The sequence below is a fragment of the Protobothrops mucrosquamatus genome, unplaced genomic scaffold, assembly GCF_001527695.2.
Source record: "Protobothrops mucrosquamatus isolate PMUCROS unplaced genomic scaffold, P.Mucros_1.0 scaffold815, whole genome shotgun sequence".
Classification (NCBI taxonomy): domain Eukaryota; kingdom Metazoa; phylum Chordata; class Lepidosauria; order Squamata; family Viperidae; genus Protobothrops; species Protobothrops mucrosquamatus.
In genome coordinates, this window is record NW_015387078.1 from 359,726 (window position 1) to 382,639 (window position 22,914).

At 42.7% G+C, this 22,914-nt stretch overlaps 1 protein-coding gene across 1 annotated transcript in view; it reads right to left on the reverse strand.

Annotated features, from left to right (window-relative positions):
- The window catches only part of SPHK1 (sphingosine kinase 1), a 36,028-nt gene extending 13,369 nt beyond the window's left edge, over positions 1–22,659 (reverse strand). Inside the window, exons 1-3 of the mRNA XM_029284673.1 lie at positions 22,257–22,659; positions 22,057–22,063; positions 10,970–10,983 (exon numbers count right to left, since the gene is read on the reverse strand). Coding sequence (XP_029140506.1) covers positions 10,970–10,983; positions 22,057–22,063; positions 22,257–22,659 — 424 coding nt within the window. The remainder of the gene's footprint in view (positions 1–10,969; positions 10,984–22,056; positions 22,064–22,256) is intronic.
- Positions 22,660–22,914: the final 255 nt, after the last annotated feature.

Genomic DNA, 22,914 nt, shown 5'->3' on the forward strand with positions numbered 1-22,914 from the left:
ACTGGCCTAGGGGTATTTTAAATTGGTTTTAACTAAATTTTAGTAGAAGCGGCCTATTTAAATATTTATTTTTAATCATTTTCTTAAATTTTGTATTGTATTGTATTAGTTGTTTTTAAACTGGCTGTAAGCCGCCCTGAGTCCTCCGGGAGAAGGGCGGGGTATAAATATAATAAAATTCAAATTCAAATTCAAATTCCACAATAGATTGTGTGCATGTTTTCAGATCTATACTTCTTCCATTAGATTAATATCTTTATTGTCGACGACAAATCTGTTGACCAGCCCCAGATATTGCACAGCTTGAGTTCAACAACAGGCAATATTGCACTTAATTCAAAGCCATCTTCCATTTTTCTAACTCATCATCCTGAGCCAGATTTATGAGACTGCAGAATTCCCTAGGGAAAAGCAGTATCACCACTATCATCTTTTTTTTTTTCCCCAGCCTCACCGAGAATTCATTGTCAGGCCCTATTTACTCTATGTACCAATTATTTTTGAGCACAAAGGCTGTTACTAGCTCTGGTTCCTGGTTACAATACAAAACGGGAGGGTTCCTGTATTTGCTAAGGCGCAAGCACATATCACACAATCCCCTGAAAGGCATAAATGACTAAGGAGTGGAATGCTAAGACTTGCACCTTTGAGCATCACCAGTCCCATCAAAAGATCACTGGCTTTGTGAACAAAAGAGATCCTTCCCTTTAGATGTGCCTACTCAACCCTGTGCAAAAATCCCTCTCCTTGGCTGATCTCGTTCACTTTACTGATATCCTGCTTACTGACCTCATGTGAAGCACAAAGGCACAGACTGGCAATCTATGAGAAACATTGATTTGCTTAGCAATCCACCCTGTTGATAGAGGGAAAGGAAACCCTCACTCCACTCTACCTCTCTGCAGCTTCCTAAGCATCCTTACTGCGGTACAACAACAACAACAACAACAACAACAACAAAGAGGAGGCAGAGGTAGTTTGGGGAGGTTAACAAAGGCTAGAAGCATGGTTTCAAAGTCACAGCAATGAGATTACTCTATGCACAAAGATGAAAAAAATTCGACACTACTGTACCTACTACAAAGGAATGGTTTAAAGTTTAAAGATTTTGCTGAAATGGATAAATTAACTTCTTTGATTAGAGAGAAGACATTATCTCTATGTATGGCTGATTGGACTTACAGATTTGCGTAAAAATGAAAACAATGAACTTGTGACCTATGCTTTTGGTGATTAGATAGATTATAAAAAAAATGATATGATGTAACCTTAGAGAGGTCAAAATATACTTGGGTTTATAACCGCTGTGAAGAATATTGGAAGCCACTTCTTTATATTTTCTTTCTTTCTTTTCTATTTTTCTTTAACTTTTTTCTTTTCTTTTCTTGCTCTTTGTCTTTTGTTTTCTTTTTTTCTTACTTTCTACTAGTATATGTTAGCATTTATCTTCTTGTTTAAAGGTTTGAATAAAAAAAAACTATCTATCTATCTATCTATCTATCTATCTATCTATCTATCTATCTATCTATCTATCTATCTATCTATCTATCTCAAAGTGTAAACGTTAACATAGAGATCTATTTTACTGATATCACTTGACCTGATACAGTAACATTATTATATCCTGCATAATACATTGGGATTCCAAGCACCCAAACTATTTAGTCTTAATGCTGAACAATCTGCCAGGAGAATCAGAAACAAACTGCTGTTAACCCAGGCCTCCCTCAACCATACAGCTGACCACAAATTTCACAAAAAATAACCTGACTTACAACTTAGCTCTATTCATAAGTTGGGGGGAGGTGTTTCCAAAGTGGACACATCTAAGACATTACCCATTCGTGATAACGTTCTTCAACCTGTGCTTCCTAAACAGATGAAATATTGATCTTACTTTTAAAGGAAAACCGTGGTTGTGCAGTGGTTGTGCAGTGGTTATAATGCAGTACCGCGGTTGTGCAGTGGTTATAATGCAGTACTTCAGGCTACTTCTGCTGACTGCCAGCTGCCAGCAGTTTGGCAGTTTATGTCTCACCGGCTCCAGGTTGACTCAGCCTTCCATCCTTCCGAGGTGGGTAAAATGAGGACCCAGATTGTTGGGGGCAATAGGCTGACTCTGCAAATTGCTTAGAGAGGGCTACAAAAGCACTATGAAGAGGTATATAAGTCTAAGTGCTATTGCTATAACCATTACCAGTGCTGTTTTTTTAAAATCCCTTTCTGTCTAGTAAAGACTAGTAAATCAGGTTTCAGATATCACAGAGATGGGCAAGGGACAACTTTCCTGGACCCCTCAAACAGAGTTCAGCAAGCAGAAACACACTTCTCTCTCCCCAAAGTAAGAAAATGAAGGCATTCTGGAACCCTGCTGATGGCCGGACAGGACAGGATCATTCAGGAAAATGGAACAGAACTTTCTCTGTGTCTGCAGAGTGCCAACTTACCATTTAAAGAAGCTACCCAGAGAGACGAGGTTGCCCTAAACACAGCAGGAATGAAGCTGTTTCTTACGGGTCCGTAAGCTTTGCTTTTTTGAAGAGCAGAAAATTGGCACCAAATAAGTGAAAACATACACCCAGACTGATGATAGCTATGCTGAGAGATTTTGGCAGTGTGAGGGAGCAACTTGTCTTTGTTAGAGACATTGTGGAGGGGGAAGGGTTGGTTTTGTTTGGGGCTGGCTTTTTGTTTTGGGTGTAGTGTGGTCTCATCCATTACAGAAGCCAATTTAAAAAAAGCTATTTTAAGGCCAGAGTGTTATTTTAAGTATGCTAAAAGTATAATGCTGGGAAAACATGGGACCTTTCCATGATCGTTCTCAATCTGACTTCCAATCTCCTCATGGTACACAGAGGACACACCTCCAAACAATGACGTTCAGCCAGTTTCAAGCTGACACCAGGCTTTTGATTCCAGGTTGCTGGTCACTGGCTTATTTGGAGAGCTGAATATTTTGAAAGGAGGATGGGGTGATTGAGGGTGTTCTGAAAGCTAAGTGAAAATTGATTCCCCCCACCCCGAGACACCGGCTGAGTGGTAGTGGTGGTCTGCGTTTTCATCCCAACTTCAAGGCTTAGATTTGCTTTTCTAGAGGCTGAGTTATATACAGTACTATATTTCTCTTCCCCTCTTTCCCAGCATAGTCATCTATTGTATAACCATGGTTACAATCATTGGAAAAATATGCAGCTGCAAAAGTGCTATATAGGCTGTTCTCCTTTCCACCTTTAGACGCTTTTAAACAGTAACAAAAGAATGTTAGAAATGTTTTTAAAGCTTTGTTGTTTCGCAAAATCATGCCTCCCCACTCCCAGAATTTCCTATCACAGTGGAAAGTGGGGAGTGAGAAGGGTTTTTGTTGGGTATTTCTTTTTTGGCATGAAATGGAGAAGAGGGGAGTTTTGCTGCCCTTGGACGCAAAGCATTTCACTCACATACAGGCACACATGCAAACACAGAGACCATAATGGACAGCTAGAGACAATACTGATTAGTCCAGAGTGACCCCTGTGTTCTGAGATTGGAGTTGAGAGTGAGAGTTGCATAAGCAACTTCAAATAAGTTGGAGAGATTGAGGAATGGAATTGGTGGAGAAGACTAGAGATGGCATTGGCTGGTCCAATCAGATAAATTCTCTCTTACTTGAGGTCCTCTAGTTCCACCTCACTGCTGATCCGTGGCTTTTCATACAATCATAGTGTTCATGATTTATCTGTTCCAATCCCTGCTTGGTGCAGGAAGTATTTATTTGCATTTCAATAGATTTAATTAAGCTCTTGGATGACTGTGGGTGCTGAAAGTGCACTGGCTTTGTTCCAGTTATTCAGAGTGATTCCAGAAGGTAACAATTAGGGAGGCCTGTTCTATCGTCTTAGCAAACCATTCTACGAGGGTCAATTTTATCACTTGCATATGTTTAAAATTGACGTCATGAAGCAACTGGGAGAAAGTTCGATCGGAGTCTCATTCTGGCAAAGCATTTCAGAAGGACACCAGTCAAAGACACTGAATGCCATTAAGAGATCCAAAAAGACAGATTCACTATGCAACACACGTACAACACATGCACATGACATTCATCAAGCAACTCAAAGAGCATCAGCCACAAATATGAAGAATATCATGCTTGGCAAACAAGGCCCAATGGATCACTGGAGCTTTTACTTGTTGAAGCCCAGAGTGTGATTGACTGCACACACCATACTAAGTCATGGGGATTTTCTAAACTATGGTTCATGTATAAACCACTACTGATATGATTAAACACCTCTCTCTTAGCTAGCAATTACGTATGGCTTACAAACTTTAATGGCTAGGTTCAAACAGCAGTGTGAAATAAGCTCTAGAAGTAATATCCTATCACTCCATTGAGTGATACTGTATAGCAATAGCACGGAAACAGTTTCTCCAATGCAAAATGTATATGGCGAGGTCTCCCAGGGTTTTTGTATCATGCTCAATATCCCTAAGCCAGCTCAGAGAGGAAGTCAGACTGGGCCACCAGTTGTCAAGGTTGTCAAAATCTGTGTCTACTGCAAAAAGATTAGTACCGGAAGTAACTCCTCAAAAGGCAAGGGTGAATGCTGGTCCAGAGGCCAACTCCTTGCTCTAACCCTGAATTTAGATCAGGTGTCTGCAGTTGGAAAAAAGTTTGTTCCTTTGCTTTCATCCCAGCATTTAACGAGGCTATTAAATTTGACCAAACCAATTAGATAACCTCCCTGTCACAAGGCCTCAGGTTGAGAGCGACAAACATTCTCTTCAATGATTTGTCATTCACAGACTGTATGTTGACATGTCAGGGAGAGTCTCTTAGCCTAGCAGGGGTGGAGCACCATATACTGAGTCTTTTAATAGGGTCATAAAATCCACCATCACTTCCTCCCTGCCCCCACATACCACACATGCCATCTCTACCCCCTGGCTACCCCCAACAAGCATCAATCTGGCCAAAGTCAAGCCAGCTTACTTCCTTGTCTTCTTTCCTACACCATAATGAAACAAAGGGGGAAAATTCAGTATAAACTGTGGCTGGGAAGTTTGCATAACCAAAACACATGGCCCAGGACTGATTCTCCCCTGACACATCAAAGGTGGTTCTACCTCCTTTTTCATCTGTTACTTTAAAATGCAAGATGCTTTTTCACCAGGAAGATCATCCTAGCCAGCAAGCTGAATTCTGCACTTATTGCCATATTTGTATTCTTTTTTCCCCCTGAATTGCAACTTGGACCCCAACATAGAAAAACTCCAGAAAGCGCTTCTTAGTACAGGATTTAGATTCTTAGCTGAAAAATGCAACAAGGACGATTTTAAGAACCCAACGGTATAGAGTAGACCAAATCAGTGGTTCTCAACCTTTTTAATGCCGCGACCCCCAACCGGTCGTAAGTCGAGGACTAAACCGGTCGTACGTCGAGGACTAAACCGGTCGTACGTCGAGGACTAAACCGGTCGTAAGTCGAGGACTACCCAACCGGTCGTAAGTCGAGGACTTTCCCTGCCTGGATGCACCGTGAATGCGTGGTTCCGCCCCCTGCGCCGGCCGAAGCGTAGCTGGCAAGCGGCAGAGACGGAGCAGGCCGACCACCAGCTGGCCCAGCCCAAGGGAGGTAAGGCACCCGCCGGAAAAGGGGAAAAAATGGTGAACAGCCTTGCTTGGCGACCCCCGTGAAATGGTCGATCGACCCCAAATGAGGTCCCGACCCACAGGTTGAGAACCGCTGGACCAAATCCAACAAGGAACCGTCTTCTACTTGACTGACCCCTATGAGAATCAAAAAGGCAGACAGAGGTGCCTTGGCTTGATCCCACAGGACTCTTCTTATGTCCTAGCTAGCCCTTTGGGCTGATGTGAAGGTAAGTTGGGAAGATCTGCTGGAATCTCCCTACCACCAAGAGATTTCTGAATAAGATTTCAAATGCCCAACTAGGATAGGGATTTCCTTAGCTATCATAAGCAAAGAAAAGTATATAAAAATTGAAATGTCACAGCATAAGCACTTTTGAGTAACTGAAAGAGCTTATCTGGAGCACTCTTTTATTTCATTAAGATACAGTCCTGGTCCTACTTGGTTAGCCCTGCAAGGTAGTCCAAGCAAGGCGCACAACCAGCAGTATCAGATCATCTTTACTGTAAGGTTGCATTAACCAAATCTTACAAGTCTGAAAGTATTTCTCCCCTCCTCTCCTTTTACTTTCTGGAAACGTGGGAAGGCCATTTCTGAAATGCTTCCTACACACTCTCTCTTTGGGTTCAACCCTCCTGGGGGCTAAGATAGCTTTTATATGCCCATAGTCTCATCTGTGGCTCTCCCTCCCATCTCCCAAGGTCATTCCCACATGTCATTACATACATGTGCTACAGATCACACATACATTCACATCAGAGGAGGGAGACAGAGGCAAGCACTCTATTAAGAAAGCAAGAAATGGCAGAAATAGGTAACATCCACTCAAAACAGAATGCAGTAAATGAAAGGTGTCCAACTTTGCAGATATCCCGAATTGTCATCCAATAGACCTACAATACACTGAGAAGGAAACTTCACTGTAATGCAGCAAGGGCTGGACCTCTGGGCTGAGATCCAGGGCCCAAACATCCAGGGGGGAGGTGGGTTTCAATATCCACCCTACAAGCAGCATATGATGGGCTCAGCATCAGAATCAGGGCTGAAATTGGTCGCCCACACTTACAGGGGTTATAGAGCTTACGGCCACAATGTGCGTTTGATCTGTGGCGTGTGTATGTAATGGTTTAATTGGGGAACATTTCATTGGAGAAGTGGGAGTTCCCAGGTGTGTATGTGGTTAGGAGTGTTCATTCCCTTCTTGATCTATTTTCCTCTGAAGAAAAGATGCTCCAAGGACAGAGTTAGGACAGAGGAAGCCAGCCCCACCCTATTCTTGTAGCCACGATGTACGTGAGTTCAAATGGGGGAAACAGCTCAGAAGATCTCACCTCTGAACAGGGTTTTATTTTGCTTCCTTTTTTGCACACATGTACCAGGAATGCGTAAGAAATAATAAAGCATGGAAGTGCCCTGTGAAGTGACCTAGACAAGCTAGCGTTATTCAGCTTGTCAGCTTAAGGAAGGAGCTCCTAGCAAGCCATTGAACGGGAGAGTCTAAAATTATCTCTGTGCACGAGGGCGGCCTCATATGATTTACAACCTGCTTTATGTACACTTTCCTTTGTAACAACCAATAGCGCTGCTCAAGAGAGATGACCAGACAGAAGGCCGCCTTTCCGACTCACCCATGCTCCAGATGCTGGAAAGGCAGATCTTCTTTGGTCTCACTTCCTCTACCCTTCAAAGGGTACTTTCCAGACGTCTGGCCCATGTCCTACTAGATTTCTTTAAAATCAAAAGCAGGTTTGGCTGACTGCTGCAAAGAGGAGAAAATGCAACCCTGCTAGAATTATTTGCTCGGTCAGTTTAGGGGAGGAGCATGCTGAGGTCGCAATGGGAGCCAATTATGGCCAACAATAGACGAACTTGCATCCCATTGCCTCCTCCCTCTTCCAGAGGCATTTTGCATCCCTTGGAAGAAAGTCTGAGGTGCTTCCTCTCTTCAAAACAACATGAATATGCTAAAAAAAAATTGACGTTAAAGCTTTTAGTTTTAAATACTTTTCCAAAATTGTGTGTCCTGCATCAAAGTGTATTTTTTCTATGAAAAGTCTGGAGATACCATCTACCCGGGGCAGTTCCATCTGGTGGCCAAACATTTCATTCTCATTTCAGTTGACTATCTCTGAACTTCACAATCCGATAAGGAATTTGGTGGAATTTCCTAAAAGCTTAAAAATAGCCACTTGTATATCTTGCTCACTAAAACATGTGAATTCTGCCCTTTTCAAAGAACTGCTGACATCTCTGCCTTCCTTGCGTTATCTCCTGTCCATTTCCATTCTGCAGTATTTGCAATCCGCCTTAGTCTCCTGCGTGGCCATAAAATCCACAGTTGTGTCACACCTATTCTGGTTATTATAAGTCTTTTCTGAGTTGATGAGCATCTTCAGAATTCTGGCGTCTATCTGGGGGAGGGGGGTATTTTACAAAAATGGCTGTTGTCAAGAAGGCTTCCTAATCACAAATGAGGAAAGCCAGTGTCAGCCCTTTGTGGTGTCAGGACTGACACCACAAATTTAGAACTATTAATATAGGCTAAAATAAACAGAACGTTCCCTCCCTCTTGCACCAAAGAGAATCAAGGCTGAGCTGTGTTAATGTTCTTCCTCAAATTTTCCTGGACTCAATTTATGTTTTGCTAACAATCTCCACACTCCTTTTCCAAGGTCATCTCTATACTTCTCTACAACCAGTCACAAGACTCCCCTTTACCACTAGACATAGCTGGCTGAGGAATTCTGGGAGTTGAAGTCCACAAGTCGGCACTAGACAAACTTTCTGGAAATATGGTCCAAAACTTCTAGAGGTCTTTGAGCTGAGGGTTGCTATCTCAGTTTAAGGTTGACTGTGAGTTCCCCTTATCATTAGCCTTTGCCAGTTGGTGGGCAATCTTTCAGCCCCAAGTGTCTATGGAGATTTTCAGTCATCCAGGTCATGGTTGTCCCAAAGGTGCTTTTTCAAAAGGCAACAGGACTATGTTTTTTCTTGAAGACATTTCACTTCTCATCCAAGAAGCTTCTTTAGTTCTGAGTCCCAAGAATTTGGGGTTTGAGAGGAATACCAGAGAGCACACTTTTCCAAAGTGGATGGGAGTAAGAATCTGAGGGAAAGGCAAAAAAATGGGCAGTGCCAGGTCAAGGTTTTCATCAACAATCTAGGATGTAACTCCTCCATATCCTGTGCGTTATTATTCTAAAAAACGCCAGGAAACCACTGCATTCCACTGGAAAGCCACAATGCTAAATTTTGACAACACAATTACCTCACAGGAGTTTGCTAGCTAACTCAAGGGAGAATTTTAGGAGTCACCCAGGATTATGGGTGTATGGGTGGATATACACAAGACAAACAAACCCTATTCAGCTATCCGGATTTTGCCAGCTGGAAGCTTGTGGTCATAATGCTAAACAGAGACTAGTTTGTCATATGAGTTGACAAGAGGCTTGATCTAGAACCAAGAATAAAAGATCCCATTAGAGACTTGATTCAATGGCCAAAGTACTTACTCACAACTGAAAATATTTTGCAGAAAGGATGATAACAACCTGTGTTTTGCAAGCACTTCCTAAGAAAGCAGGTTAGTCTTTCCTATCTTGCTCTTCAGGTTTCAGTTCATGATTCAGAACTTGGTAATTCTGCCCTTTGAAATGGGTTACTGACTGTTAATATTTTTATACGCTGCTAAAATTCTTGTGTCTGTTTGTTTGTAACCTTCAAATTGGGAAAATTGTACATAATGCTCCTCCCTCCTGCTATTTTTTTCACAGCAAAAACACTGTGGTAGGTTGGGCTGAGAGAGAGTGACTAGCTAGCTTTTGTGCCTAAGGCAGGACTTGAACTCACAGTCTCTTTGTTTCTAGGCCAGCACCTTAACCATTATATTAAATGGCTCTCTGCCCAATTGTACCACTGTACCCAATTGAATGGCTGCTTTGGAACTGAGGCCAAAATTTGAAACCTGTGAATGGCAGTGTCTGATGAGGGGAGAATGAGGGAGTGACTCAGATGCTTTCTGGCATGGTATGTTTGGCAGTGAGTAGGTATGTCTGACATGGTATGTTTGGCAGTGAGCCCACTTCCTCCCCAGAGGAGGGAGCCCCTTGGAGACATCCCAAGATTGAAGCAGAAGAGGTGCAGTTTTCCTTACAGTCCATAGTTCTCCTTGTTTCCCCTCCCCCTAACAAAGTGGCAGGCAGTTCCACAGGTCAGCCAAAGAAGATGAGATTTCTGATACTCCCTGCCAGCTTTCTACAAGCAAAATCAATGGGAAAGTTGGCAGGAAGTCTGAAGTCATTCAGATTCTCACTGCCTTTTTTGCCTGCCCGTAGTCATTCTTTCTCTCTTTAGGTAAGGAAATATCTCTGAAAGGATGACCTAATGGTTAGCTAGCCCTATTTAAAAAGGATATTAAATATTAGAATCTTGCCCATTGAGACCTAGTTGTAGAAGGACTGACTGATTATAGGTCAGTGATGGCGAACCTTTTAGAGACTGAGTGCCCAAACTGCAACCCAAAACCCACTTATGCATCATTGGGTGCTGGGTGGGTGTGGCCCATTGGGTGGGCATGGCTGCGGTGGTAACGGCAGACTGGGTGGGACTAAAAAATTCAGTCAATTCCAACTTTGTAAGATCTTTTTTTTTCCCCGCGAGAAGTTGAAATTGACTGATTGATTGAACCTTTTTTTTTTTTGCACCCAGCGGCAGAGGCCTAAAGCGAAAAGGATTTATAAAACCAGCTGAAGCCCTAGGACTGGGGCGACGGCACGCGTGCCCACAGAGAGGGCTCTGAGTGCCGCCTCTAGCACCTGTGCCATAGGTTCGCCATCACTGTTATAGGTCAACTATGCCCCAACTGCAGCCTCCAAGCAGATTAGACTATAGTTCCCATCAACCCAAGCTAACATAGCAGAACTCTACCTTAGAAAAAAAAACACCAGAAATTCTCTAAGAAGGTTACTGGGAATATCTTAGCAAGGACAGAACCAACTTCTACTTACCCAAATACACTAGCAGGGCCACATAAATACCACAAGCAACTACAGCACAAATCCTACATTCTTAGCTACCTCTGTGCCTCACCTCACTTCCTGTTTCATGCTATTGTACTTCGATTTGCACAGGGCACAGTTAACTTCTGATGCCTGGGATCTACGGGCCAAGTTGTAACAAAGATAACCTCATCTTAGCCTTCACTGCAAATTCCAGCACAATTTCCTCTTTATTTATTGGAAATATATTACAATTAATTTCTTCATATTATTTAGTTATTTATTAAATTTATATTTCTTTAGATTAGGAACAGTATTATGCAGCCCAGGGTCCCCAACTCCCAGGTCGCGGCCTGTTGGGAACCAGGCTGAGCAAATGGCGGGTGAGCGCATTAAACCATCTCCTCTCCCCCCCCGCTACCGCCACTGATCTGTGGAGCCAGAAAGATTGGGGACCGCTGATGTAGCCCATTCCTTTTGCCTAAGTTCCTTATGTATACAAGTAGTTGTCAACTTACGACTGTAATTCAGCCCACAATTATGGTTGTTAAGTCTTGGCAGTCGTAAAGCAGATCACCACATGACTGCATCTGAAATTATAACCTTTTTGTGGCATTCTTGTATTTATTCATGTACTTCAAACTTTCCCTAATGCTATGTTCTTCAGATATGTTGGATTTCAACCCTCATCATCCCACCCACTGTTTTAATGCTTATTTCTGAAATGCAGGAAAAAAAATCTAGAGAATGAACTAAGCTTATTTTGCAATGGCCAAATCCTGTAACTATGATTCAGGATTGATTGCATGATGCGAAGAAAGAAAAAAAACCAAAGAAAATTTGTCATGTCTCTGAAAGCAGAGACCTGCTGAGTTGCAAGAAGTCAAAACTGCTGAGTCATTTTTCCACATTGCACCCCTCCCAATTACCAAAATATAGTTTTAAGAGGAGCCTGGATAAAGGGAAACAGAGATCTTGCTGTTACTTGTAACAGTATAGAGATGGCTGATATTTCAATAGGGCTTTAGCTCCATTTGCACATTTTTTGATAAACAGGAGAAAAGTGATGTGACTTTGAAGGAAAATCAACTCTGATAAAAGTCTTTGAGAAAGTCTAACTGCATAACATGCCCATCCTTTTATCAGCATAGCCTTGTCAGAGAAATGATTACTGAACCACTAATCGCCCATATGGTTCCTACCGTATGGACCATTTCATAAATGTATTAATAACGGGGCTCACATTTCACTAGGCCTTGTTTTGTATGGTTAGGATTCACTGAATAAGTTACTATTGGCTGGGTTCACACAAATAACTAAATCATAACCAACTCGCCATACACTGGTTTACTGTGAACCAGGACATGCTCTCTGTGGCGAGCCTCTTCCGCTGAGGATCAGTATCACAGAAAAGAGGCATTCTCGCTCTTTTTTTTCCTGTTAGGCACTGCAGCCCCTCCACTCACCTCTACGAGCTTTAGAGATTCTGGGCAGGTTCTTTTGGAATCTCTTTTTCGTGCAACACCAGCAAGCCACTTTGCACAAGGCAGTCAGCTCTGCCACGTCATAATCCGTGGTACTTACAAGCCACCTCCAGCCAGAAACCAACCAGGCTTGCAAGCTTTCTGTCTTGTTCCCTTATACTACAGGGACTGCAATCAGGGAAGGTGTGGCAAAGAGTCAGCCTCTCCACCCAGAAAACAAAGGTCAGGAAACATATGGGCAAGTGTGTCCTCCTGCAGCAGAGCATAAGCAGGATCACAGCCTCTTTCCTGGCATTTGCTAAGCTGCTGCTTTCTGATGCACCACCAAGAGATTACTGATAATGATGTAAGCTTGTGCTCTCCCAGGTTGCTCACCCATTTGCTTCTACAGATGAACGCCGATTATGGCACGCAGAACCTGCGACCCAAATGATTCTGGATTTAAATATCCACAAACTCCGATTCATTCTGGAACTTAAAGTAAATACCTGAATTTGTCTACGTCAGGGGTTCCCAACCAGGGGTGCAAGATGATATTCCAGGGGGTGCGAAAACTTGGGTTTTCAAAATTATATATGCATAATTTGTTGCCGTTATTTTGAACTTTTGTAAGGGGTGTGAGAATATATCAGAAGCGTTCCAGGGGTGCAGGGTATAGAAAAGTTTGGGAGCTGCTGGTCTACGTGAAAGGCTGCTGGGTTTGTTTGTGTGGGAAGAAATGACTTTGTCTAAACTGGTAGTTATTCTCACTGTTGAACAAAGCATCATTTTTGCTACTGAAATCGTTTAAATAGCTTCCTGGGATGGTCATATTTAGAAATTTGTTCTATTTCACTTTGCTTTTCTAAGTGGAAGTATAATTCAATTTTCATTCTGCTTTAAAAAAGAAGTGCATGCTCCCAATAACACTCTGACACTTTCCTTATCTCTCCAAACACAGTAAAGGTGCAAATGTCTGATATATGCAATGTGTGGAAGTGACAGATGTCACATTGAATGATGTATGCAAAGCATACCAAGAAGGTAACACTATAAGAAAGGTGTTATTTCAGATATCAGTGCAAATGAAATTCTGGAGTGTTTCCTTATTACACACTCCTTGTTTATAAGAGGAAATAATCACTTTCAACAGACCCAAATCCCACTTAAGGCATACAAAGAACTGCCAATATCCATTTATGAATGTTTGTAGAATGTCTAGCCCAGTGTTGGCGAATCTTTTAGAGACCGAGTGCCCCAAAACTGGCCCCACTCCATGCCCTGCCTCCGCTCCGCCCCATCCCCCACCCCACCTGCCCGGAGGGCCACTCACCGCCTCCAGGGCCCACCACAGATCACCCAGGCAGCCCAGCAGCGCTATGGCAGTCACGCCCTCTGCCGCACCCTGCAGCATCAGCTGTGCACAATGGGGTGTGAGGGCAGAGTCTTGTCCATGCTGCCCGGCTGCCATGTCCTTGGCTGCGCTGCTCCGTGTGGGCCCCGCTCAGGGGCGACTCTCCTTCAGGGGGGCTGCTGGAGAGGAGGGGGTCGCGGGGGAGGTGAGGTTGGGGCAATGGCACGTGTGCCCACAGAGAGGGTTCCGAGTGCCACCTCTGGCACCTGTGCCATAGGTTCGCCACCACTGGTCCAGCCTGAAATTTGAGTATACTGATCTTCATAAGAAATATCACAATCCATATTGCATTCATATTGGTTTCCTCTGTCCAGTCTAGGCTCTGTTCTGAAGTCAGTGCTCAGGCATAATTTCTCCTTGGGTTCAATTCACATGTGCTGGCAATATCCTGGGTCTCCATCTTTGTGGTTAGCTATCACACTAGTCACAGAGTTGTTTATATGTGTGAATCTGGCTTTAGGTTTAATGTCCGGAGCATTTCAAATGCTAGTTTTTACATTAATGCTGGTGCAATAGATGAAGCCCCAAATTCCAAGACAATTACAAAGGAACATTTGGAGAGAATCTGAAATTAAATTGGCTACTGTCCAAAGTACTTGTTTAGATTTATCTCTAATGACACAAAAGAGGAAGGCATAACTTAATCATATCAATATCTAATCATACCAATCCTATCATACTAACCCTGTTTTTACTCTTTACTCCATATCTTCTTTTCCTGACTTCTTTTGTTGGGCTGATTAGCATTCAGCCTAGAAAAACGTTTTAGACAACCTGAAGGCAGGCTCCTAAAGTTGTAATCTTTGAGTAATTAAAGTAACATCTGACATATTGATTTTGTTTATCTCTTCCCGTTAGAGTCATAGAACTCTGCTTTCATTCCCTCACATACAATATATAATACCACAAAAATGAACCAATAATAGAACAATTCTCTGCTCAGCTAAATATACTACATCAAAAAAATGACACTGATGCACCCCCTCAGTGCACACTAGAATCCTGTCCCAAATATTAGCAGGGGAGGAATGACACAGTTTAATGTTAAAAGTGGAAAGAATGCTGTGTAATTCACATGTTTCCAAGGGAATGGAGTGCTCCAAAAGAATCCTATTCTTCAAAAAGATCCTATTTGTAGGAAGTTTTCAAATGGCTTCCAATGTCCTTTTTTATTTTATTTTTTCTTAAAAGATATTTAAGCCTTTCAGTTTTGTTGTATGGAGATGAGAAGTTGTCACTCTGCCTTCAAATGCCAACATATCAATTTGATTTCCACACAAGCATAAATGATAGAGGTTACGGACCTTACTTTTTCCTCAGCAACTCATCTCTTCCCAAGAACCACCCAGACCTTTTGCAGATAGAGATTAAGCCCAGAAAATTTGTAGAAACAAAAAATGCCTAACACTTATGGAAGGAGAATAGCATATAGTACAGTGGTTCTCAACCTTTTTAATGCCGCAACCCCCAACCGGTCGTAAGTCGAGGACTAAACCGGTCGTAAGTCGAGGACTAAACCGGTCGTAAGTCGAGGACTACCCAACCGGTCGTAAGTCTTTCCCTGCCCGGGAGCGCCGCGCATGCGTGGTTCCGCCTCCTGCGCCGGCCGAGGCGTAGCTGGCAAGCAGCAGAGACGGAGCAGGCCGACCACCAGCTGGCCCAGCCCAAGGGAGGTAAGGCACCCGCCGGAAAAGGGGAAAAAAATGGCGGACAGCCTTGCTTGGCGACCCCCGTGAAATGGTCAATCGACCCCAAATGGGGTCCCGACCCACAGGTTGAGAACCGCTGATATAGTACCAAAGATAGTATGATCTCTACTAAGGATATCCCCGGGGAGAAGATCAAAACATCAAGATCGAGTCCACAAACTTGTGATCAAACCCTGTCCCCTGCATCAGGGGTCCCTGCATCAGGACAGGATTGCCATCTTGACTTTTATGACCCCCTTACAGCCCCCAGTCTCTTTTCTCTAGGACACAAAGACATGAAGAGGCTTTCAGAGGGCAAGCCACTGGGAGGGCATGCACTGTGACAGGCGAAAGACTGTCTAGCCACAACGGCCAATAAAACAGAAGCCTCTTCTACCAGTTTACACTGCAAAATTCTGAGTAGAGAGTCAGCAACTGTCTCTCCCTGTTTCACCCCCTCCCTGTTTCCCATCTGAAAAACGCTCCCACCCTCCAAACGACCTCTTGCAGAGGGGAAAGCAGCAGGATTCCTTCTTCCTGGAAAACAAGTAAAATGAAACAAGATTGGTTTAACAAGAGTGCTTTTCATTCTTCAATTAGCAAACTCAAATCATTTTTTTTCCCTTCATCTGTCTGTGAGTTTCATGGTAATGACTGAGAAAAATGCTGAGTCACCATACTGACAATGCAGACAGCAACCGCAAAGTTTTGAAATCCTTTTGGTTCTGGACCGTGTATTTATATGACACAGCAACTCCATGAATGACTGGCATGCATGCATGATTGGAAGCGGGGGAGGAAGGACTCTGAGTAAGGCATTCATCACAAGTCCATATGTTAGCCTTGAACGAAGGAGCCACTCCTGAGCATCCATCAGACTCCAATTTCATGTGGCTTCTACAGACAAAACCAAGCAGACCATCAGCTTGAACAGAAAGTGGCTTTCTGTGTTTCTACATAATGAAAAGGAAGCCTTGCAAAAATGACAATGCTCAGTATTTGTTTGCAACATACCAAAACAGAAAGATAATTGCAGAGAATATAGTAAGGCAAATGATCCTAGTTTTAAGGGTTGTGCATGCTTCGAAAATGATTCAGAAAAAATGCTCCATACATCCTGTGAGTGCAGCTTCTCTCTCCTATTTTCAATGCAGCCCCACCTTTTCAGATGCCCGCACTTGCTTATAGGAAAAAAAAGAAAAAAAAGAACAGTTGCCACCACTTTGAAAATCATATTAATTTCTAGGAGTGGATTCCTTCTTAAAGCAGCAGTAGCGCTTTTTTAAAAAGTCACTTTTGTTAATTCTAAGGAATATTTTTTTTTAAAGCAATGACACCACTCATTTCTCCTGAACAAATATCGGCTGAAAAGCTAACCTCAGAAGGCTGAGCTTGTCACTCCGTCACAGGGCTTTCCAGTATTTGAAAACTGCACCATTCTTAAAAAGTAACACAAACTCAAAAGCTGGCCAGGTGGGTCACATAATGGAACAGGGTTTAGTAGTGGCAATGAAGAAGCACATCATTACAGCCATTGTGAAACCCAGCTGGTAAAGCTCTTCATTTTAACTTTCTTGCTGCCTAATTTGGCCAGTTCTGTACGATGTGTATAGCACAATTCCCCAAGGGGATGTTTTGAAAAGAGCTAGCAAAAGGAGTCACAGAATGGCTGAAATAAAGAACTATTGTTATAACCTTCAGAGTAATAAATCTTTTGGAAAAGAATTTGATCTTTCACTGCTTTGGGGGGGTGATTCAAACCACATACTAGTTTTCTTGTTATTATCCAAATAACTAGACAATGATGCATATAAAAGCAAAATATTCTGGGTTAATGTAAGAATGAAACTGTAATAATAGCTCTAAAAAACTTGGAAGAGAATTTTGCTTCCCACTGTGTGTTCATCCATTTCTCTTATCCCATTGTTACTCCTGATGAAACAGATTCTTGGATTAAGACCGAATCAGTAGAATCTATTTAATCCTTGCCAAAGATACATCTCCTAAATCTAAATAAATGAATATACGGCTCTGAATGCTTTTATTTACCCATCGCCAAGATTGTTTTGGTTTTAAGTGGACTGCACCCCATGATATACATTGTATGGAAATTATTTATCTACCACAAAAGAAACTGTAGCTACAGCTTGGACTGCAGAGTTTCTGTAGTATAATACCTATTGACATAGGCCTACATAATCTTTTTAAAGGCAACTGGAACTGCACAAGCTTCTCAAGTTTACCTTGCCAGAAAGGTTTGCATTGAAAGTCACTGCAACCTACTGTCCAGGCAGAAATTAATGTTAGTTTTTTTTTCCAGCCACACATCTCTTCCAGTCTACAATTACTAGGACTACCAAATCGGAGCTGCAAAACTCCAAATGACCATCGGATATCTGTAAAGAGTTTGTTCCTGAATCTCTCCGCTGACATCTAGTGAAAATTCAGATTTTTACAGGTCAGACGTTCCAGCCCTAACAATTACAGCACAACTTTTTCTAAGCAAATTTTGCACATGATCTTTTATTGGTACACCAGACCCAGCATTCCATTAAAAGGAAGTGATTTGATGTTACTTAAAAATAATTGCAATTACATTAAAATAATTGGAGCTGTGGGTGATTACTCCTAAAGTGTAGGGTTAACATCAAGTTAAAATTAGCTTGATATTTTTTTTGAAGGGGTGCTCCAAGCCCACATAAGGTCTTCAATTGTGGCCCTAAATTTTAATTTTTCACCTTGAGCTACTCCAAAGGCAGGGAAGCTGTGGCTGCAGAGAGTCCAAGATTCCCAAGAATGGGGTTCAGTAGCATTAACAACACTGGACATGGTAGGATCTATACCTCTTTTGGACAAATTCCTTATTTAGGAGAAGCATTTAAATGTCTGCAAAAGGTCCTTCTCCCCTTATTATTCCTCTCGCTCCCCCTATTGAGGTTCATTACCTCCAATTCATTCATTTTCCTCCAGGCCTGGCAAATCTTACACTGAACTGATAAAGCCTTGATGAACACAACAGATTGGGAACAGTTCTCTTAATCAAGCATCATTCTTTTTCATGACCAGTTCTTTTAATAAACTACAGTATGCCAAAGATCTCCTGGTGATTTACTTTCCTATTTGCTTGGAAGATTCCATCTAATGAACAACTCAGCTTATAAAAATCCAGTAAAGAGAATAGAAGAAATGCCACTCACCCAGAAAGCAATAAGAAAAATCATGAGCAATGTGAAAATTCACAGTGCATCTACTTACTGTTAGAAACATATTGCTAGAGTGATGGACTTTGGCTTTGGCAAGACAGTTCTGAAGTTTTTTAAAGGGCAAGTAAGATATTAGGATTGCAGTTATATGTTCTTTCCAGAGCAATTCTGAACAAGTTCTACAGAGGATATCATGGATTACAAAATGGGATGGGGAGAGAAAGTACCTTTCTGAAAGGGGAAACGTACATTCTGTCCCCTAGCCCAAATTCCTAAAATCAGAAATAATGGCATGTCTTCCACTCTAACCATGTTCTCTCTGAAGCATATCGTATGCAGTCAACCCTCAAGTAAATCTGTAGGAGGTTATAATCTATATGGAAGGATCACTGGGCTTAGATCAGGGGTGCTCAACCCCCAGATGGTGGACCAGTACTAGGCTGTGGCATGCCAGCAACCAGTCTGCACAAACAAGCAAAGCCCCATCCGCAAGATGCAGGCAGCACACAAAACCACACACTCTCTGGTCCGCGGAAAAACCTCTCTCCGCGGAATGGGTCCCTGGTGCCCAAAAGGTTGGGGACCTCTGGTTTAGATATCCGTAGTGCTTGTCCCCCTCTCCCTTTGATGCTATCTCTGTGATATTTCGTTAGAGTTTCAACTAATTGGCTGGTCTGTTGAAAAATAAAGTACATCTGGAACCCAGACAAGTCCTGCGCTCATGTATTTTCACTTTAGCAAGTGGAAGCTCCCATTCTGAAGCTGTGTAGCAGACAAAGATATGATATGTAGCTTAATACCAGCTTTACCCTATAACTGCATATCTGAATTACGGTACCCTTGTTTTCCTGCATTCATTCATTAAGTGAAATGATATACTGTATAAGGTGCTATCCTATACAGTTTAGTTAGATGTGAGCCCGACTGATCTTGAGTCAACAGATCTTACTTCAACTGAAACGCTGTCCTCCTAAATGTATATTCTTAGCAGTAAGGCAACAATCCCAAATTTATTTATTCAGATTATCTACCAGAACAGGCGTGACCCATTGGGTCATAATTTTAGAGATATACGGTATCCATACCGGATTTCTCAATGCTTTTAATAATGGCAAAGTTTCTAATGTACTGCTTCCACTGGAAATGTTCTTAAAAATTCAAGGAGATATTGTTGCCTTGAAAATAGCCCACGTTGAACTGTATAGCACAGTCAAACATCAGGAGTTAACCACAGGGATTTTTTTTTAACATTCTGTATTAATTTTTATGTCATAAATGTTTTGGAAAATTTGCCAAATTTCAATTCAATGGGAGTTATGGGTTCCAGATTTTGGATGCATTCTGTAAATTAGCCCATTTGAGGTATCTTGATTAAAAATCGTTATCCTATGAAGCACCATTTTGCCCATTAAAGGTTATAGGAACAAGTTTTAGTAGTATAGGTCAGAGATCCCCAAGCTTTTGGGCACCAGGGACCAGTTCCGTGGAGAGAGATTTTTCCGTGGACCGGAGAGTGCGTGGTTGTGCTGCCTGCATCTCGCAGATGGGGCTTTGTTTGTGCGGCCCGGTTGCTGGCATGCTGCGGCCTGGTACTGGTCCATGGACCGGGGGTTGGGGACCCCTGGTATAGATAAAGCTGCCCATCACACACAAATAACTCTCTGCAGCTTACAAAATTAAAACAAACATAATCTCACCTACCTCCAATGTCTAAACTGCTAACTTTATTGACCAACAATAGTGGTAGAGCTCATCCACCCCTTGACTCGAATGCCTGGGGAAACAACCAGGACTTCAATGCCTTGCAAAAGGCTAACTGGATGGGTATTCATTGGAATTTGGAATTTACTTCCAGTATGCAAATGTTAATATATCACATGATCAATAGGATTTACTTCTATCTCACACAAGGCCATGCTACACAGCTCACTTAAGTTTCAAAACTCAAATCAATTTAAATGATGCTAGGAATTTTTTCAGAGCATGTACGTATGACCATAATGTGCATCTACATGCTTCTACATGCATATTTATCCTGCATTCACACAGAGAAATGTGCACGTTATGTCATTGGCACACTCACTAATTTGCATACTGACTTATGAACTTCCATATTGGAAGACTTTTTCCAAATACAGGTGCTTCTAAACAGATGGCTCTAATGACATGTTAAAGGATTGGGGGAGGGGGAAATTTAAAAAATGAGTAACAGTTAGGAACACACGGGAAAACTACAAATATAAAAAAAGTATCTTTGCTCCAGCCTTAAATCCCATATGTACCAAGGTAGTACACACACAAACTTTTCTTTGGAAGCCTCCTTAGTATTTGTTAATATGCGAAATGTGCCAAATTAGTTATGAAAGTTAATTAAAAAGAAATTTGTTTTAGACATCCTTGGCTAAAGTGGTATGGGAGTGTCAGACCTACCTCTCTACCCCTCCCCATGAATGGGATAAATGTCTATGGAGATTCTCAGTCATCCAGGCCATGGTTGTCCCAAAGGTGCTTTTTCATGAGGCAACTGGACTTGTTGAGTTTTTTCTCCTGAAGATGTTCCGCTTCTCATCCAAGAAGATGCTTTGATGTTGAATTTGATAACTGCTGCAAGACTACTAGTAGCTCAATGTTGGAAAACGGAACGTTTGCCCACTATAGAAGAATGGTCACTTAAAGTCTCAAATTTAGCAGAAATGGCCAAGATTTCCGCTTATGTGAAGGATTATTCACAAGAAAGATATATTTCGGTTTGGAGAAGATGGATAGATTATATTGAGAGTAAATATGGTACTAAAAAATTTCATTTGGTTTTTGAGTAAATTTTAGAGTATTAATGTAGTTTATATGTTATAATAGGTTACTTATTTTTATTTATAATTATTAATATGTTATAATTATTGTGTTTGATATTTGTTTAAAAGAGAGTTAAAGGATGTTATAGATTTGTTATTCTAATAGTTGATTAATGTTAGATAGAGTATGGTTATTGTATTGTTAACCCTGTGATNGGGTGGGTTTTGGGGAGGGGGGCATTACATTGTAAAACTTTCATAAAATTTTCAATTAAAAAAAAAAAGAAGAAGAAGATGCTTCTTGGATGAGAAGCAAAACATCTTCAAGAGAAAAAAAACACTGAAAAGTCCAGTTTTGAAAAAGCACCTTTGGGACATGAATGGGATAGTTTTCAAAGTCAATTAAGACTTTTCTCATTTCTAGCCGTTTTATATAAGGGTTTTTTTTAAAAAAAAATAAAAATAAAAATCTAGACAGTGCTTTATCCATTTGGAGAAAAAATAAGACCCTTTCCTCTCCCTTTTACCCAGGGTGAGCCAAGCCATTTTAACCCAAATCCTGTGATGGGGTTGCAGTTTTAGGCACTCGGGGGAACAAACCCAACCGAATACAATCGGATAAAAATATTAAGGCGGCATTTTCTCAACCTTGTGCAACCACAAATGACTTATCTATCCCCTCTCGCTGGCTTCGCACCACACACACAGATCAGGTTGGCTGGATTTCTCCCAGCACCCCGTCGACGACACAATCGAGCAAGCCGCTGCCTTGGGATTCGCCTGTTACGTGAACCCAACCGCCTCCGAGAAAAGTGCGAGTTATGGACACGTGTAAAGGAAAGCGAACTAGGGCAGGGGTAGGCAACCTTGGCTCTTTTAAGACTCGTGGACTTCAACTCCCAGAATTCCTGAGCCAGCCAAGCTGGCTCAGGAATTCTGGGAGTTGAAGTCCACGAGTCTTAAAAGAGCCAAGGTTGCCTACCCCTGAACTAGGGGAATCTCCGTCCAACCACCCGCGGTCAGAAGACATCCCTTCTGCCTGGCCCGACTGGCTCACCTTCCAGACTGGGGGCCGAGAGCTCTCGGATCGTCCTCACCCAGGTCTCGGCAACGCGCCGGTTCTCTTCGGCATCCTGCGACGTGAGGACGCAAAAGGTCTTCGCCACCTTCTGCCGAGATTCCCCGCGGTACCACCAGCCCTTCTTGAAAGGGTAGCAAACGACGGAGAAGTAGGCGGCCGCCGGCTGCGAGGCGCTCTTGCTCTGGAAAGCGTAGCAGCCCACGCAAGTGGAGAGGCTGAGCGCGCTGGCCGCGTTGCTGCTCAGGGCAGCCGAGTCCAGCCGGCGCACCAGCAGCTCCGCGCCGCTCGTGAGGCTCAGCGCATAGTTCGCCTTGAGAGAAGGGACGAGGCGAAAGACGCCCGAGAGCAAAACTTCCTCGGAAACGCCCGAGTCCGAACCTCCTTCCATCGCCTCAGCCGCAAGGAGCGGACCGGGCGACCCGGCGCGCTGCTAGGGGCTCAGCCCAATGAGGCGAGCGAAACGGCGCGGCTCCGGGACTTTTCTTCTCAATGAGCGGCGGAGGGGCTGGCTTTTGAGATTGGCGCTTTTCTCTCTGGCGCCCTCGGCAGGCCGTTCCCGGGAACGGCGGGAGGCTGGGATTCATTCATGACGAACTCCCAGCGCTTCACAAGCCGGTCGGGATTTTTTTTTTTTTTTTTTTTT